Source organism: Garra rufa, chromosome 17, assembly GCF_049309525.1.
Source record: "Garra rufa chromosome 17, GarRuf1.0, whole genome shotgun sequence".
Taxonomy (NCBI): domain Eukaryota; kingdom Metazoa; phylum Chordata; class Actinopteri; order Cypriniformes; family Cyprinidae; genus Garra; species Garra rufa.
In genome coordinates, this window is record NC_133377.1 from 8,487,675 (window position 1) to 8,506,032 (window position 18,358).

At 38.0% G+C, this 18,358-nt stretch overlaps 2 protein-coding genes across 2 annotated transcripts; one reads left to right on the forward strand and one right to left on the reverse strand.

The window, feature by feature from the left end:
- Positions 1 to 200: 200 nt before the first annotated feature.
- On the reverse strand, positions 201 to 3,494 carry med10 (mediator complex subunit 10). The gene is made up of 4 exons (XM_073822121.1): positions 3,232 to 3,494; positions 2,967 to 3,050; positions 2,031 to 2,133; positions 201 to 557 (listed from the first exon to the last, which is right to left on the reverse strand). The coding sequence occupies exons 1-4, from the start codon at positions 3,351 to 3,353 to the stop codon at positions 462 to 464; spliced, it is 405 nt and encodes a 134-aa protein (XP_073678222.1). The 5' UTR covers positions 3,354 to 3,494; the 3' UTR covers positions 201 to 461.
- Positions 3,495 to 4,856: 1,362 nt separating this feature from the next.
- Positions 4,857 to 18,011, forward strand: ube2ql1 (ubiquitin conjugating enzyme E2 QL1). The gene is made up of 2 exons (XM_073821671.1): positions 4,857 to 6,031; positions 13,243 to 18,011. Exons 1-2 carry the CDS (start codon positions 5,321 to 5,323, stop codon positions 13,372 to 13,374), a joined length of 843 nt encoding a protein of 280 aa, XP_073677772.1. The 5' UTR covers positions 4,857 to 5,320; the 3' UTR covers positions 13,375 to 18,011.
- The last annotated feature ends 347 nt before the right edge of the window (positions 18,012 to 18,358 follow it).

Here is an 18,358-nt window from a genome sequence, read left to right on the forward strand (position 1 = left end):
ATAATTTCATGTGCTTACAGGAGGACAATTACGAATCAATTCCATCACCACAGCACCAGACAAGTAGTGTGAGATTACAAGGCAGGGTGAAAGAGGGCACGGCCCGAAGTAACTTGAGGCTACTGAACAAATGCAACCAAAAAACAGCCGAGAAAGACTGTTTAAATGGCTTATTCATATAAGGAACAGAGGACTAGTAGTTGTCATTACACAAAATAATCATTTATTGAACGAAAAAAATAAAAACTGTGCTGCGAAAATTACAAAGCATGAAGAAGTTTTAAGGATGTCCCAAAATATCCCTCAGTTTTCTATCCGTAATCTTGTGAATTACAAAGGCAAATACAAAGATGAAAAAGCTGTATAAAGTTGCATATTTGATGATTTGAACCATAAAAAACGTGTTATATTAATATCAACATATGTACATCTTGCATTTGAAGTGTTGTGGCACTGGTAACTCATGAAGGAGGGTCATCTCCGTGAATGGCCTTATATTTAGCCATTTCTTCAGGGAAAACCTTCCCCAGCTCAGAAATGAGGAGGCTTTTAAATTTCTGGAGAAAAAAGAAACCACAAAATATAGGAAGAGATGAAAATCCTTTGTTTGTATTATTTCACAACAATAAGAAATCATCCATTCACAAAATAAATCTATAAAGCAGAAGAACTGTCTAGCATTTTTATCCTACGATTGCTTTATTATACACACATATTGTAGATTTCCAAGGAAATAGACTATTTTTAATTGATGATTTCATAAATGTGACCCTGGACCACAAAACAAATCTTTTTAGATGTATACATTATCTAAAAGCCGAACAAATAAGCTTTCCATTGATGCATGGTTTGCTAAGATAGGACAATATTTGGTCAAGATTGGAAATCTAGCATCTCAGGGTGAAATAAAAACTAAATATTTAGAAAATCACCTTTAAAGTTGTTCAAATTAAGTTCATAGGAATGCATATTACTAATCAAAAAATTAAGTTTATATTTACAATGGGAAATGTACAAAATATCCTCATGGTACATGACCTTTACTTAATATCCTAATGATTTTTGGCATAAAAGAAAAATGGATCATTTTGACCCATACAATGTATTTTTGGCTATTGCTACAAATATACCTGTGCTACTTAAGACTGGTTTTGTGGTCCAGGGTCACCAATAATACCACAGAGGTCAAATTAGTCAGTGTTGCAGCTTTATTCTGATAACACTGGAAAAATAACAAGGCTCGTTCAGACCAAGAATGATAACTATATTGATCACTATAGAGGGTTTGCACCAAATGTCACAATTTGATCAGTTACCCAGATGCACGGCCATATTGACAATACTCGGATGTAAACAACAGGATAGACTGCATGGTTAATGTACTACTGAATACGTCGTTCTGCTAATTTATGCTGTCTAAACCAAGGAAGAAACATATGGTAGCTGCTAAATCATATAGAGAAGGACTTATAGTAAGCAGGAAAGGGCGCGACATTTTGACAAACTAAAGTTAACAGGTGGTAAAGATATGTACAAGCAGTATTAAGATATTAGTCTATTATTTCCCCTACTTGACCAGAAATGATAAGAGCAAACATGAAAGTTGTGAAGATACTTGCCCTGGAAATCCTGGTTCAGTTTAACCAACCACAAATGCCTTTTGTTCCTTTTTGCACACTTCTTCTTGATTTGTTATAACTTTTGGCAGTCTATAGTACTCCAAATGTTTTTTCCCAGTCTGACTGATTACAACAGTTCAAAACATGACAATAATTGACCATTTTCAGCAGCAATAATCAGCAAAATATGTGAGTTTCATTCAGTTCAGTGGCATTGTTTACGTTCAGTGCTGCCAATATGGCCGACTCACGATGCGTCGTGAAAACACTCTATAAGCAGGATGAGTAAAATCTTAGCAAACATATGTATTATGTCCTTTTATAACAAATAATCTGCTAGCACTCCTAAATTAGTCATTCCTAGTGATGGTAAAACTAAACTTTGAATACAAACGCTGGACCAATACTTACAGTCAAGGTGTCTATCTTTCCTTTGACCTGCTCATTTTTAGCCAAAGCTCTTTCTAAGCACTCCTTGGTGTAGAGTTGAGGGTTACGACCTTGATCAATATACCTGTGCAAAACGTCAATAATGGCAAATTGTGTTTTACACAGATGTGGCAAAGCACATTTCTTGAATATAACAATTAAATGGGTACTTACAAACACTCTAAACAGAGTAGAAATAAGAGTAAAATAAGGGTAATTTGATGAACAACATAAAACGTTTTATAAACGTTTGTCATCGGACTACCGTGAGTGGACAAAACCCATTTACGTTAAAGGAGTAGTTCACTTTCAGAACAAAATTTAACAGGTAATTTACTCACCCCCTTGTCATCAAAGATGTTCATGTCTTTCTTTCTTCAGTCGTAAAGAAATTATGTTTTTTTTTGAGGAAAACATTTCAGGATTTCTCTCCATATAATGGACTTCTATGGTGCCCCTGAGTTTGAACTTCCAAAATGCAGTTTAAATGCAGTTCAAAGGGCTCTAAATGATCCCAGCCGAGGAAGAAGGGTCTTATCTAGCAAAATGCTTGGTTATTTTCTAAAAACATTTACAACTCATATACTTTTTAATCTCTACACAGAGCTAGACAAGACAAGCATTTGAGGTTAAAAAGCATATAAATTGTAATTTTTTTTTGAAAATGACCGATCATTTTGCTAGATAAGACCCTTCTTTCCTCGGCTGTGATCATTTAGAGCCATTTGAAGCTGCATTTTGGAAATCCTGAAATGGTTTCCTCAAAAAACATCATCTCCTTACGACTGAAGGAAGAAAGACATGAACATCTTGGATGACAAAGGAGTGAGGACATTATCTGTGAATTTTTGTTCTGAAAGTGAACTATTCCTTTAATTATTCAAGAGGTTTGTGCGGCTAGAAATATGTATTACTCACTCGAACACTTCCAGCGGTACGTTGATATCATGAAGCTGCTGTCGACATTTCTCAATGTCTTGCAATCCTGTGATCATAAAGTTCCTGAGGAAATAAATAACCACATTATTTTTAGACTCTTGAGTGCAAGAGGCTTAACTAACGTTACTGATAACGAGGCAAGAACGGCCAAAGCTCAAAATCACCATTGTGTTCTAGATCTTTGTTTGTTTAAACCAACGTAAGGTTTCAGATTTGAGTTAAAATGAACAGAATTCCAACTCACAGTTTCTGATTGAGTCCTGTTTGACTGCTGGGCTGGAAATCGCTGACAATAATTCCAAGCTGTCGTATGTTTTCGACGAATTTCTCGAGGTGTTCTTCGAGATTATCAAACTTCTCGGCCATGGCGTGCTGTATTTTACATAAAGGTAAGCGTACGGCTGATTTAAACAGGATAAAACTATAAAATCATTAACAAAAGACGGACATCTGTTCACGCAACGCAGCTTCCATGACAGCGAACAGCTTTCCGGCTGCGTTTCAACCAATGGGGTGCGAGAATAGACTGTTACCCTGGTAACAGAATCCTTCTTTGTGCTGTAAAGCGTTTCGAAGTGCTGCAAAGTCACTGTTGGAAAACATTCCATGGAATATTATTGTGAGATATTTTGGACTGCTCTCAACGATTTCATTGATCAGTATGACTGGATTACGTTCAAATATAATACAAAATAACATATTAGTGACATATAATGCATGGGTTGATGGCTAGCAACATGAAAACGATTTTATATTATATAGCTTAATATATATGTGACCCTGGACCACAAAACCAATCCTAAATGGCACGGGTATATTTGTAGCAATAGCCAAAAAAATACATTGTATGGGTCAAAATTCTTTCTTTTTTGCCAAAAATCATTAGAATATTAAGTCAAGATCATGTTCCATAAAGGTATTTCTTTAAATCAAATTTCCTACCGTAAATAGGCATAATTTAATTTTTGATTAGTAATATGCATTGCTAGGAATTTCATTTGAACATCTTTAAAGGCGATTTTCTCAAGTATTTAGATTTTTTGGATGCAGATGCAGATTAAATAATATCATAAATAGTTGTTCAAATAGTTCTCGGCTAAATATTATCCCATCCTAACAAACCATACATCAATGGAAAGCTTATTTATTTAGCTTTCAGATATAAATCTATAAAACATTAACTTCAACAACTTGACCCTTATGACTGGTTTTGTGGTTCAGGGTCAAATATTATACAATATTTTACTTCATACTCTTAACTGAACTGCTGGTGCACTTTTCAATACGAGGTTTAAGGGAAGTGGCTGTATTGATTCATTGCCAGCTGATGCTTCAGAAGCCTGATCCCCATCCCCCCAAACATAATGACACATTATTTATTTATTATTTTTTATTGATGCCGATGGCATCTGACATATTACATTACAGCGAGTATAGAAAAAGACAGAGAGAGAGAGAGAGAGAGAGAGAGAGAGAGAGAGAGAGAGAGAGAGAGAGAGAGAGAGAGAGAATGAAATACATCAAGTTGTACACTGACACTAAATATTGTTTCTGGGATCGAAAAAAACTAAAATACGAGAAGAGTGTTTTACGCACACACCCACACACACACACACACACACACACACACACACACACACACACACACACACACACACACACACACACACACACACACACACACACACACACACACACACACACACACACACAAACATGTACGTAAAAAAAAACACATCAAAAATAATAAACAAATGGACAATATGCCAATTACTCAATTTCGTATAAAATGGTAAAAGATGTATTCACAATAATTTAGATAGCAAAGCGTTATTTATTTTATCCACCAGTATTCAGACAAACCCCGCCCCCTGCGGCAGGATTGGCTAGTGTGAGCCCCTCGCAGTTAACGCCGGTCTATGATTGGACAGTTTAGACGTCAATCACATAGCTGTGGCAACTCCAGCAAACAGTGATGGTCAAGGGCGGGACTTGTCGGAATACTGGTGTGAAGAAAAAATAACTCGTGCTGGACCCTTGATTACTCATTCCGTCCAGGTACAGCGGAAGCCAGCCGACCTGAGGTGCTCCGCTCCCGCTATTCCTGTGTGCGCGCGCCAGATTATCGGTTCATTTCGAGTTGCGTTATCGTGCCTCTTGCAGCAGCAGCAGCCGCCGCGTCTGTGCCTCATAGGGAATTACAGGAGTGGGAATGCGTATTAAATGAGCGCTCTTGTGTTTCAGTGCACTCGCGCGGGGAAATGATGCATTGAGGACGGCCGTCTTATCTTGCGAGCTCCATTACACCCACCTCGAACGGTGAAGCATCACAAATGGCGACTCTTTTGCGGAAAATCGGGCTCATTCGTCTGCACGATCGAGACACGGAGGACCCAAAGCATCACCACCACCAGGGCTCACTGAAAGGGACTAAAGGCAACCAGAAAAACAACAACACGAAGCACTGCAACACCAGCAACGAGACCAACAACATCCTCAGCACGCCTGAAATCAAAGCCAGGCGCTTCGACGTGTCCGGCAAGGACAAGCCAGCCGTCAAGCAGGACAAACCGAGCAAGGACACGAAGGAGAAGCAGCAAACGGGAGGCAGCAAAGCGACGAGCGGCTCCGTGATGCCCCCGCCGGCGGCCAACCGACAGCACTGCACCCAGGTGCGGACGCGGAGGCTGATGAAGGAGCTGCAGGAGATCCGGCGGCTCGGCGACAACTTCATCACGGTGGAGCTGGCGGACGATAACCTCTATGACTGGAATGTCAAGCTGCACCAGGTGGACAAGGACTCCGCGCTCTGGCAGGACATGAAGGAGACCAACACCGAGTACATACTGCTGAATGTCACCTTCCCCGACAATTTCCCCTTCTCCCCGCCGTTCATGCGCGTCCTCACGCCGCGGCTGGAGAACGGATACGTGCTGGACGGCGGCGCGATCTGCATGGAGTTATTAACGCCCCGCGGCTGGTCGAGCGCGTACACCGTCGAGGCCGTGATGAGGCAGTTCGCTGCCAGTCTGGTCAAAGGACAGGTGAGGATGGGTTATTGCCCATAGCGGCATTGATTTCTTCACATCTCATCATGTTTCTTGACGCCATCCTCCATTTTGGCATCGGCGCACAGGTGAAAACATGGAACATCCATTCAACACGGCTCCATATGATAGTGTCTGTTACATATATTGCGTGTGAGTGTAATTACACGGTAATATACCCTCACATACTCAAACGAAACATGCTCATCTTCATCTCGTCCCAGATTTATATACATAAGCAGATACCACAGCCTCCATTCACTTTCATTGCAGCCCTTTCCATGCAATGGAAGTAAATGGTGGCTGAGGATGTTTTTGCATCTCATGGAAGAAAACGACACACGGGTTTGAACAACTTGAGGTAGAATTGTCTGTTTTAAGCAAAGAGCACTTGGTCTCAAGAACCATTTGTGACTCAGAACCACAAAACCAGTCATGAGGTTAATTTTTTTTTAAATTGAGATTTTATACATTATCTGTATAAATAAGCTTTCAATTGATGTATTAGTATAAGACAATATTTGGCTGAGATACAACTATTTGAAAATCTAAAATCTCAGGGTGCATGAAAATCTAAATGTTGAGATAATCGCCTTTAAAGATGTCCAAATGAAGTTCTTAGTACTTTTAATATATTTACAGTAGGAAATTTACAGAATACCTTCATGGAACATGATCCTTATGTAATATCCTAATGATTTTTGGCATAAAAGAAAAATCGATCATTTTGACCCATACAATGTATTTTTGGCTATTGCTACAAATATACTGGTGCTACTTAAGACTGGTTTTGTGGTCCAGGGTTAGATTTGGCCCTATGTAGGATGCTTCAATATGGATCTTTAGAGATTATGGACGTTCTTGATGCACCATTATAGGTTCTTCTGATCAGTATTGGCTTCACCCATTAACAAAACAAAGCTCGCTTTGGGTTTATTGAAGCATTAGTACATATGTGGTTATCATAGGAAAGATCATCATAATGCAATGTAGCAACCTAAAAAGGGTCTCTTATGTCATCAGGCTTTAACAGGATCTTTATTTATAAGAGTGTTTGGTAAACACAATCACCACATTTCATTAGTTTTACTTTTGTTTTCTAGGGTATTTCCTATTAAATTTCAAAGTTATACCTCAAAATGAAGGTACTTTATGTATACGTTCTTCAATCTGTTATATCGTCCTAAAAAGCCAGTTTTCTAAAGGCTTTTTTGCACCAAAAATCATCCTGCTTTTGTTATAATCAAACCTTTTTTCTTAAGAACGTACTGCAGCCTGGATCTTACCTAGTAATGTGATTAGATGGGCTCCATAGATAGATCACATCAGTCATTAGAAAGTCCCATTCTAAGGATGAATGCAAAGACCAACGTGGGTCATGGAAATGGATGAGAATCCATAATGAAGCTAGAGACTGGCCATTAACCCCAGTGCTGTAAATCTGAAAGGAAAGACCTGTTCATCTACGCTTACTTCAACCTATCAAGAGCTCTTAAATGCCAAATTCATGATGAGCCTGAGGCAGCGGTGACTAGATAACCATTTTTCCCCAAATGACCCAAAGCACTCAAGGGTAATTACCATTTTAGCTGCTGCTGACACAACAGAACCCCAATTAACATGCAGCTATTGTATTATAAAGGAAACGACGGGCCATATTTTGGCTTTCGCTGCAGAGCATTTATGGTTTATCACTTTTGGATTTAAATCTTAAATCAGTTTTACTGCTTTACCGAATTGTTTAAAAGGCTTCATTCACTTCTAACCTGAGGACATGATGGATGTGCTTTGACAATTATTTTAATTTTATTGAAGGCTTTTTCTTGTTCAAATTCTGCTTTGGTTTGGTGAGATTTTTCTGCATACCAAAATAAAATCAGTTACAGCGCAAAATAACATTAAAAAATGGAAAATAATATATATAAGACATTTGGCTATTGTTCTCAGCCTAAATCCTAGTATGCACTGACCTGGCTATGGATTAAAAAAAAAAAAAAGGTGACCCTGGACCACAAAACACCAGTCGTGAATAGATTGAGTCGATTTTTCTTTTATATTTGTAGCAATAGCCAACAATACATTGTATGGGTCAAAATTATCGATTTTTCTTTTATGCCAAAAATCATTAGGATATTAAGTAAAGATCATGTTCCATGAAGATATTTTGTACATTTCCTACCATAAATGTATCAAAATGTAATTTTTGATTAGTAATATGCATCGCTAAGAACTTAATTTGGACAACTTTAAAGGCGATTTTCTCAATATTAGATTTTTTTGCACCCTTTGATTCCCGATTTTCAAATAGTTGTATCTCAGCCATATATTGTCCTATTCTTACAAACCATACATCAATGGAAAGCTTTCATATGATGTATAAATCTCAATTAAAAAAAAAATGACCTTAGGACTGGTTTTGTGGTACAGGGTAACATATGTTTCCAATCGAGAGTCTGTTCGGTCTTACTTTAAGTGATCAAAAACAAAACTGAATTTACAATCGACTTCCTTTCAGCCATAATCCAGTAAGCAGCATCAAACAAGTGTACGCTTCATGTGATGCTATGATGCAAAGAGCAACAGTGTTTACCCTTATCTGGCACATGTCAGTTACATAATCCCTACCGTCTGTGTTGTCCCAGAACGCACAGAGGCCGAGCGGGACCATTGACTGATCTCCATTCACAGGATTACCCATCAGGCACTTCACATGGGCACTGCGTTGCGCTCGATACGCACCAAACCAAAATAGCGCAGGGAGACATCGGTGATGCTGTTAGCATGCTGCAGGGAAAAACGCTGATGCGAATAACCTGGATTAACATCGACGCTGTTCCCTCCCTAGTGCTCTCCTCCTCCGCCGCCTCTCAAGCATGAGGGAAGCGATTTCCAAGAGAGACCGTAAACACAATAAAGCTTAATTAAAGCTCCAATGGTTCCTTTTAATCCAAAAATCACAGGCTTTTCTGAGGGGATAGGGCAGCCTCTTCTCGATTGAGCTCATGCGGTTACTTCTGGGCTATTAGATCTCATCCTGACTGATAGAGCCTGAGGGAAGTGCTGGCTATTTCCGTCTCACTGTCCCTGCTGTCTTACATCAGCACTGGCACTAGACTGACCTCAGTCCTGGGGCATCTGAAAGCACATCCTTTTTGCTCATTTAGTGGATGCTGGGTCTGTGAGATTGTTTCTCTCGTACGTAGCCTGAAGTGGCATATTCGTACGGTTGTGCACTGCATGCAGAACCTGATCCTTCTGCTGGTCTTAAATGAGAAGTATAGCCCAAAGCATAAATTTGGTCATTCACTCTTAAAAATAAATGTTCCGAATGGTGCTTTTGTGCGGTTATGCCATAAAATAACCATTTTTGGTTTCCAGAAGAACCTTTCAGTGAACAGTTCTTAAAGAACTTTCAATTGTGAAGAACATTTTAAAAATGTAAAGAACATTTTGTGCAGTGGAAAGATTCCATGGATGTTCTAAATGGAACCATCAATGACAGTTTTGACATTTTTAAAGACATAGTTCACCCAAAAATGAAAATTCTATAATTATTTACTCACCCTCATGTCATTCCAAACCCATACAACTTTCATTTATCTTTAGTACACAAATTAATATACTATTAATGAAATCTGAGAGCTTTCTGACCCTCCATAGACAGAAAGGGTCCTTCCACATTCAAGGTCCAAAAAGGTATCAAAAACATCAATATTTTTCAGATCATTTCGTTTTTTGGAGCACAAAAAGTATTCTCATAGCTTCATAGAATTACAGTTGAACCACTGATGTCATGTGGATGTTCCTGGTACGTTTCTGGACCTTGAACATGGGAAAGACCCTTGCTTGTCTATAGATGGTCAGAAAGCTCTTGGATTTCATCAAAAATATCCTAATTTGTGTTCCAAAGATGAACAAAGGTCTTACGGGTTTGGAACAACATGAGGGTGAGTAAATAATGACAGAATTTTCATGTTTGGGTAAACTAACCTTTTAAGAAAATTTGGTCATGGGTCATCCGTGAATCACAAAAAACAACTTGTTTTGTGTTTCACAGAAGAAAGAAAATAGGGTGTGTAAATCATTTTAGGCTGAATTATTCCACCAAAGATGCGCTTCTTGCGAAACAATTCAAGGTTCCTGTTTGGTCTTATTTTGAAATATGACATTTGTTCCACCCATGCACAGAAGTATGAATGTCTCACTGTCATATTTTGGCTTGCATAAAACGTCTATCCCATTATGAAATCATTAGTTTGGTCATGCCTGGTTGTTAGCTGGCATTTTAAGGATGCCAAATGAAAAAAAAAAAAAGTTTCTCCTGTCCTTAACACATTGGCGGAACAGGCTTCAGGGGTTGATGAGTCAGAGAGATGCCTTCTTTAGCTGCAAAATAGTTTACTTTCTTAATGCATATTCCTGTTGTTATGCTGCATGTTACTGTGCATGATTCGTCTGACAAAAATCGTTTGCCTTTGTAATCTTTAACAAAAAATGAATGCTTTGTCAATCCCCTTTTTATATTCCAATAAGTTCCCAATGATTATATATAAGTCCCGTCTTATATCTTTTTCACCTGATTCTTTCAATAGGAAATATTTCAGAAAACTGATGAACTGAAAAATGGTTTCCAATGTTGATTCTTAAAGAATTATTAAAAGCAGCAGGATTGTTTTTAATCTCTGATCGAGTCACAAATGTGACTAGCAAATGGGATCCCATTTCTTTGCATGTGCAACATTAAAAATCTCATTTATTCTTTGAAATGGTTACTTCAGTGGGCAAACTTCATGCTGTGACAGCTGGATGCTTTTACTGTGGGTTGCTGCAATCCTGGATGCACCGTTGCATCATTTCTATACCCATTATCCTTTAGCAGTGATCAAAATGGCTGAACCTGGTGTTAAAATGCTCTTGAAGCTTGTTTAAATAATTCAGCCTGAGGTTTTATCAAGCACAGCCTCTTGATTTACTGTGTCTTCAAAGCTCAGAGCAGTCGGCTTTGAAATTGAAAATTGGAAAACCTCTGAAAATGGAGCACCAGGACCATTAAATCACACCACAAGCCGTCATTCACACATCTGCATGTCAGTTACATAATATATGAAAAGACTCAGGAAAACTGGTAAATAAATCTGGTGTCAGACTCCACCTACTCACTTTCCCTTAACTTTGGTTTTATATTTAGAGGTTGATTTGTTGATTTTTTTAAGTTAACCTCAGATGGCTTTTTTCATTTAATCACTTAAAAATAAGCATATAATGACTTACTTATAGTTGTTTGTACATCAAACTGGTGTAGAAAGCATTTGAAATAATGAAATTACATTTCACCCTTAAATGATTAGGCCTAAATTATATTTGGAAATTAAATGTTGCTTGCAGCAGGACATGTCACAGTATATTAAAATCATGTATAATTTCCCTCTTAGACAACCAATCCACAAACAGCCCTTTGTTTAAAGGTTTTATCAGCGATTTCTAGCCTAAAACATAAAGTGTCAATTTCAGCTGACCTTTCTTCACGATCCGCTCGCTGCCTGCCCCATAAATTGTCTGTGAAAAAAACGCGTCTCTCTGGTCAGCCTAGGGTCCGAGATATGCCAAAAAAACAATCGGCACTACCAACCTTTCCACAGATAAACAAACAGTGTTCCAACCAATCAGCGTCAGGGGTTTGGTGTTGTGGACTTTCCTACTGGTGCAGGGATGTGAGGGAGGCGGAGCGAAAGTCCACAACACCAAACCCCTGACGCTGATTGGTTGGAAAGGTTTGTAGTGCCGATTGTTTTTTTTGGCATATCTCGGACCCTAGGCTGACCAGAGAGACGCGGTTTTTTCACAGACAATTTATGGGGCAGGCAGCGAGCGGATCGTGAAGAAAGCTCAGCTGAATTTGACACTTTATGTTTCAGGCTAGAAATCGCTGATACAACCTTTAAGTCAAGTATATGCTAAAGAATGAGGCTTTTTTGTTTCCCAGCTCTTGAAATAGAACAGATATGTTTAAGATTGTGACAGACATTTTTGTGTTTTTCTGTAGGTTTTTGTGTCTCATAAAAGGCTATTTAGACAGAAAGATGGCTGACAAATCAAACAATAAAACGTGATATGCAATGTCAAATCATAATATTGAGGTGTGCTTACAGATCATATGTGATCCTGGACCACAAAACCAATCTCAAGTAGCATGGGTATATTTGCGGTAGCCAGCAATACATTGTATGGGTCAAAATGATCTATTTTTCTTTTATGCCAAAAAATCATTAGGATATTAAGTAAAGATCATGATCCACGAAGATACGTTGTAAATTTCCTACAGTAAATATATCAAAACTTAATTTTCAATTAGTAATATTCATTGCTAAGAACTTGAAAGGTGATTTTCTCAATATTTAGATTTTTTTTGCACCCTAAGATTCCAGGTTTTCAAATAGTTGTATCTTGGATAAAATATTGTTATCCTACATCAATAAGAAAGCTTATTTATTCAGCTTTTAGATGATGTATAAATCTCAATTTAAAAAAATTTACTTTTATTTTTGTGGTCCAGAGTCAAATATATTTCAATGATTTAATAACGCTGTTTAATAATATGCATCAATATTAATGTCAAATTCAGCAAAGTAGTTGCAAAAATATTTTCTTTTATATTATTTTATTAATAATATGCCATATCAGCCTATAACACTGATACATATATAACAAATACACACACACTCACATATATGTGCAACTATTTTGCTGAATTGGACATTAATATTGATGAATATATGCTGTGTGAAGTTCAGGTACATTATTTATTGTGTATTTATAATATAATATATGTGACCCTGGACCACAAAACCAGTCTTAAGTAGCACAGGTATAGTAATAGCAATAGTCAAAAAATACATTGTATGGGCCAAAATTATTGATTTTATGCCAAAAAAATCATTAAAGATCATGTTCAATGAAGATATTTTGTACTTTTCCTACCGTAAATATATCAGAACCTTTTGATTAGTAATATGCATAGCTAAGAACTTCATTTGGACAAATAAAGGTGATTTTCTCAATTTTTTTATTTTTTTTGCACCCTCAGAAATAGTTCAAATATTTCCATTTCCCGTCCCATTTCCATTAGAAAGGTCATTCACTTCATTATAGAATCTTACACTAGTTTTTCTGACACATAAAATAAATCTTCATTGTTCCAATCTCTTCAGGGTCGTATCTGCAGGAAAGCAGGCAAGTCTAAGAAGGCCTTTAGTCGCAAGGAAGCCGAGGCGACCTTCAAGAGCCTTGTCAAGACCCACGAGAAGTACGGCTGGGTGTCCCCTCCCGTCTCTGACGGCTGATGTCAGCATCTTTGACGGCGATCCCGACATGGCTTTTTTCAGTTGGGTTTTCTTCTTTTTCATCATCAAACTTAACAACGACAAAAAAAAAAAAAAAACAAGCTAGCGCATCATATCTTACACATGAACGTGGCACATTCACTCTGTCCTTCACTCTTCTCCATCGAGGTGCCATGGACCGAACACTCGCTGCGACATCACAATTACTCATGAGTGGGCATCACCGCAGCTACATACAGCTATGGACTCTGGATACGATTGAGGCTCCAAGCAAAGTTAAATGTGCACCATTTCTATATCCTCGTCTATCTGTCTGTGTTGCCTCTGTCTCTTTTATCCTCCATCCATCCCTCTTTCCTTTTATAGCTGACAATGCATTGCACTGAACAGCATCAGACTTGCCCCCATTTACATGCAAATGACTTTGTTAACACTTAATAGATAAGCAGATCATTACACTACATTTGAGGTTCGGTTTCTCTGGTTTCCTCCTCATTGGCTGTGCTGTTTTTCACGGTTGGATGCAACATGATGATTGTAATTTATGTAGAGCTGTGCTCTTTCTATTCCTCCGTACGCGTGGCAAAATTTAGACATCACTGTGTTGCGTAGACGGTCATTGATTTCCAATGGAGAAAAAATACTCTAGGGCTTTGTTCAGACGGGCAGCATCTGATTTTTTTGCCACATCCGACTCAGATTCACTTGTATTTTGAAGTCTGAACGTGTGAATTGAAATCCAAATTTTAAGATCCAAATCAATCATTTTATCTCTTAAATAGTGAACAAGTGCACAAATCAGCAGTTTTGGACACAGTATATGCATGATTGTGTAAAAATGCCTCTTGTGAGTCCAACACCGCCACAAGATGCCATGATAGACAGTGAGCAGAGGCAAAATTCCCAGTTTTCCATCCTGTCTTTCCACACTGACAGCTGCTCTCAGTTGTTATATGAGAAAGTCTGGCATCGTGCTGACGCTTGCATCACTACAATGGCGAAGTAGATGCATTGGATATCAACTACACAATCTAAACAAAATGATTGGATTGATATGCAGTGTGAACAAAGCCTTCATTGCTTATGCAGAGGTCTAAGATAAAAAAAAATGTGAACCACCTCTGTTGGTCATTCTATTATTTGTTTTCGGAGAAGACCAAAAGCTCTTAATTCTAATGATTTAGATACCAGATGGCATTAACGAATGTCAGAGTCCCAATGGGATCTTAGTATTGGCGAGAGAGAGGCGCATGTGACAGACATGGTGATGTTTGCACATGAGATGTTGAGCGGTTGTCCACGCGGAGCACTGAGCGACAGGACAACAGCGCCAACGTAAGGAAAGTACCGTAACTTGGCCCCGTCGCATGCCGACGCCCCAAACACGATCAAACATTAATTGTGCTGATTCGCTTGTACTATTTTGGCTCATCGATCGATACGCTATGGTTGTGGGCCTGATTCCTCCACCTTGCACTGACTCTGCATCACTGTGCTGTGTACTTGATCAATACTAGACTAGAACAACAGGACAAAATGGCCGACGGCCCAGGATATAAGAGCGAAAACGACGCTCTCGAATTGCGTCGGCTTCAAACCTGGACTGTGATGCCGCTGTTGACGAGAGCAAGATGAAGAAGGACAGAGAAAGAGAGAGAGACGCTGAGGGGGCGACTCCTTTGTTCTGAAACCTTGAGGAATGAGGGCGTCTCGTTTAGTTTCCTGATTGATGCTCAGAGAGAGAGAGACGCAGCTCGACGCCTTGATGTTTATTGACTTCTCCTTCAAATGTCAGCGTGAATCCGGAACGCTTCAGACTGCATCTTGAGAGCGATGAGATGTAGAAGAGCTCTGTTTATTTTAGACCCCACCCTACCCATGGCGCTCTCCACACCGTGTGTGAAATACAAATGACATGATAGCCGAGAAGAGGCGAAGTCATGGGTTTTGTTGACACATTTGAGTGTTTTAAAGGAATAATTCATCCAAAAACGACCTCTTACCTGTATGCGTTATATCTTTGGTGAAACGCAAATGGAAAAATGCTTAAGTGTGTACTAGATGCTCTTTTCCATATCATTATTGATTTCAAAAATAGTGTCCTGAAGACATACAACAAGGAAAGACAAAAAAATTAAGAAAACAATTGAAAAAACTTGCTCTTTACTGTGTGCTTTGATTCAAAAGTGGTGCATTTAAACTTATAAAGTCATATTTGATGTACACTCTTAAAATAAAGGTGCTTCACGATGCCATAGAAGGTTGGTTCCATAAAGAATCTGTAACATCTGAAGAACCTTTCTGTTCCACAAAAGGTTCTTAGTGGCGAAAGAAGGTTAATCAGATTATAATCAGGTAAGAAAGAGATGGTTCTTTAAATAACCTTTGACTGAAAAAATGGTTCTTTTATGGCATCTCTTGAAGAACCTTTTAAAGCACCTTTATTTTTAAGAGTGTAGGGGTGAAATTATAAATCGATTTGTGGACCGAACCTGCAATTTTTTTGCATCACGATTCTCTCTGGAATCGATTCTGAGCGTAGTTTTTAACAGCAGATGGCGCTCTAATCTAGTTTTAATCGCACACTCAAATGCTCACGAAGAAGAGCACTTGTGTGTTCAACTGAGTAATGTAAGTAGTTAAATGTGCTTGCACCTTGGCTTTATGATGCAAGAATAATGTAAACACATTCGCTTCAACCTTTAATGATTGATTTTAAGTTCAGGTGGTTTGTGTGTAAGAAACTGGAAGCAAGCAGAGTACGGCTGATTCTAAAGCACGCAGTGGCATCTGCTGTTGACTAAGCTTAGAATCAATTCTAGAGAGAACCGCAATGCATTCAGAAAAAATTTATCAATTTATTGTTCCACTCCTAATTTGATGTCAGTGGCATTTTGACATCAATAAAGTCATTGACATGGTCAGTCCTTGTTGATTTTGAAGTACACTCCTAAAAATAAAGGTGCTTCTCGATGCCATAGAAGAACATTTTTTGTCTTAATGGTTCCATAAATAACTTTAAATATCTGAAGAACAAAAGGTTCTTCGTGGTGAAAGAAGGTCCTTCAGATTGTAAAAAGGTAAGAAAGAGATGGTTCTTTGTGGAACCAAAAATGGGTCTTCTATGGCATCGCTTGAAGAACCTTTTAAAGCACCTTTATTTTTAAGAGTGTATGAATATGCAGAAATGCAAATGAGATTTACGTGAAGAGGAATATAACACAAGATCCCACTTTTTTTAGGATTTTGGATTTTGTTGGCCACTCAATGTTATCATCAGAAGTGTAAAACATTGCCTACACTCCTAAAAATAAAGGTGCTTCACGATGCCATAGAAGAACCTTTTTTGTTTCAACGGTTCCATAAAGAACCTTTCTGTTTCACAAAAGGATCTTTGCGGCAAAAGAAGGTCCTTCAGATTATAAAAAGGTAAGAAAGAGATGGTTCTTTAAAGAACCTTTGACTGAACGGTTCTTTGTGGAACCAAAAATGGTTCTTCTATGGCACCGCTGTGAAGAACTTTTTAAAGCACCTTTATTTTTAAGAGTGTATGTGACACTTTTGTAGTTTCCATCAATTGTAATTATATGGAAAAGAGCAGCAGTTACATTCCTCAGAATATCTCCTTTTTTGTTTTACAAAAGAAAGTCAGTCATACATGTTTGGGTGCATAAACTATGACTGATTTTTCATTTTTGGGTGAACTATTCTTTTAAAATGATTTTTCAAGGTTGAAAAAATCCGATTTCCTTCTTGTGTGATGCGTTTCATACGATAGTTTGAGGATATAGTCTTCTCCAGACATGGAAACAGCATGTGCCAAAAGCTTAATGTACACTGTCACCATTTCCTTTTGTGTTTTCTTGTGTGTAACTGCTGCGCTCTCAGTAGATTTCAAATGTCACACAAGACGCTGCTAATTATTATGGCATTTGAACAAAACAAAACAAAAAAAAAATGATGAAGACACTGATGTATAAATGGTAAAACCAGAAATGCTGATGCCGTGAAGGCGGATGGAAGGGAGACAACACCGTTGATCCGTTATTGATATTTATTTCTGTCTAGTAGCTTTTTGTGTTATTGATATTAAGGTGATCCAATACATGAATGGTGATTGTGCAGTGCTTCAAAAGGCAATCCAGCAGCAAGTACTACATTTTGCTGTATACAGTGATCATTTTATCCTGTCGTCGAAATGAAATACGCATTGATCACCGGAGAACCTGTAATTCATGTTCGCATCGCTACAGCGATTGTAAAATTATTGTCGGAGATGGTATCTCTTATCACTACTGAAGTGCATTTGGTCTTCTCCAGACTCTGTTTGGACATTATTGAAAAGTGGTCGTGTGTTTTCCTATTTAGCGAGAGGAGATACTATACCAAGGATTATTATAATAACCAGTCAAAAATATTGCGAAATTGGATGTTTTCCGGTTTAAAGCATAATTTTGTGATATAGTTTAGATCAGTAGTTTGCAGAAACTAACTAACAGAGTTAATCGTCCAAACGAGTGAGATGATTCTGTTGTATTATATCTGCATGTGGTCTGTGATTGTTAGCTAGCTAACTTGTTTTCCTTTTCTTTGTTTTTTCAAAAAAAAAAGCAAGAAAGTAAAGAAAAAGAGCAGAAGCCGCTTCTTTGTATTTTTTTGTTTGTTTGTTCAGTTTGTCCTAATTTGATTTATTAATGTCCTTAAATGTCAAATTGTGTTCTATGAATGTGTTTTAATTTATTTGTAGTTTGCCAAAATGAAGATTTTGAAGCATGTTGCAGGCATTGTCACTGATGATAAAAAGAGAAAGAAAAATAAATGAAAAAAAAAATATAATATATGTACCTGAATTGAAAGGAGTCTGGTATATGTAGTGATCTCAGGCTTTCACGGGGTGAAAGGTAAAACTACAAGACAATGTGTTTTCTGCACTGCATAAACATCATGCCAGGATGTGGTCAGAGCAAAACCAAACAGGAATGTG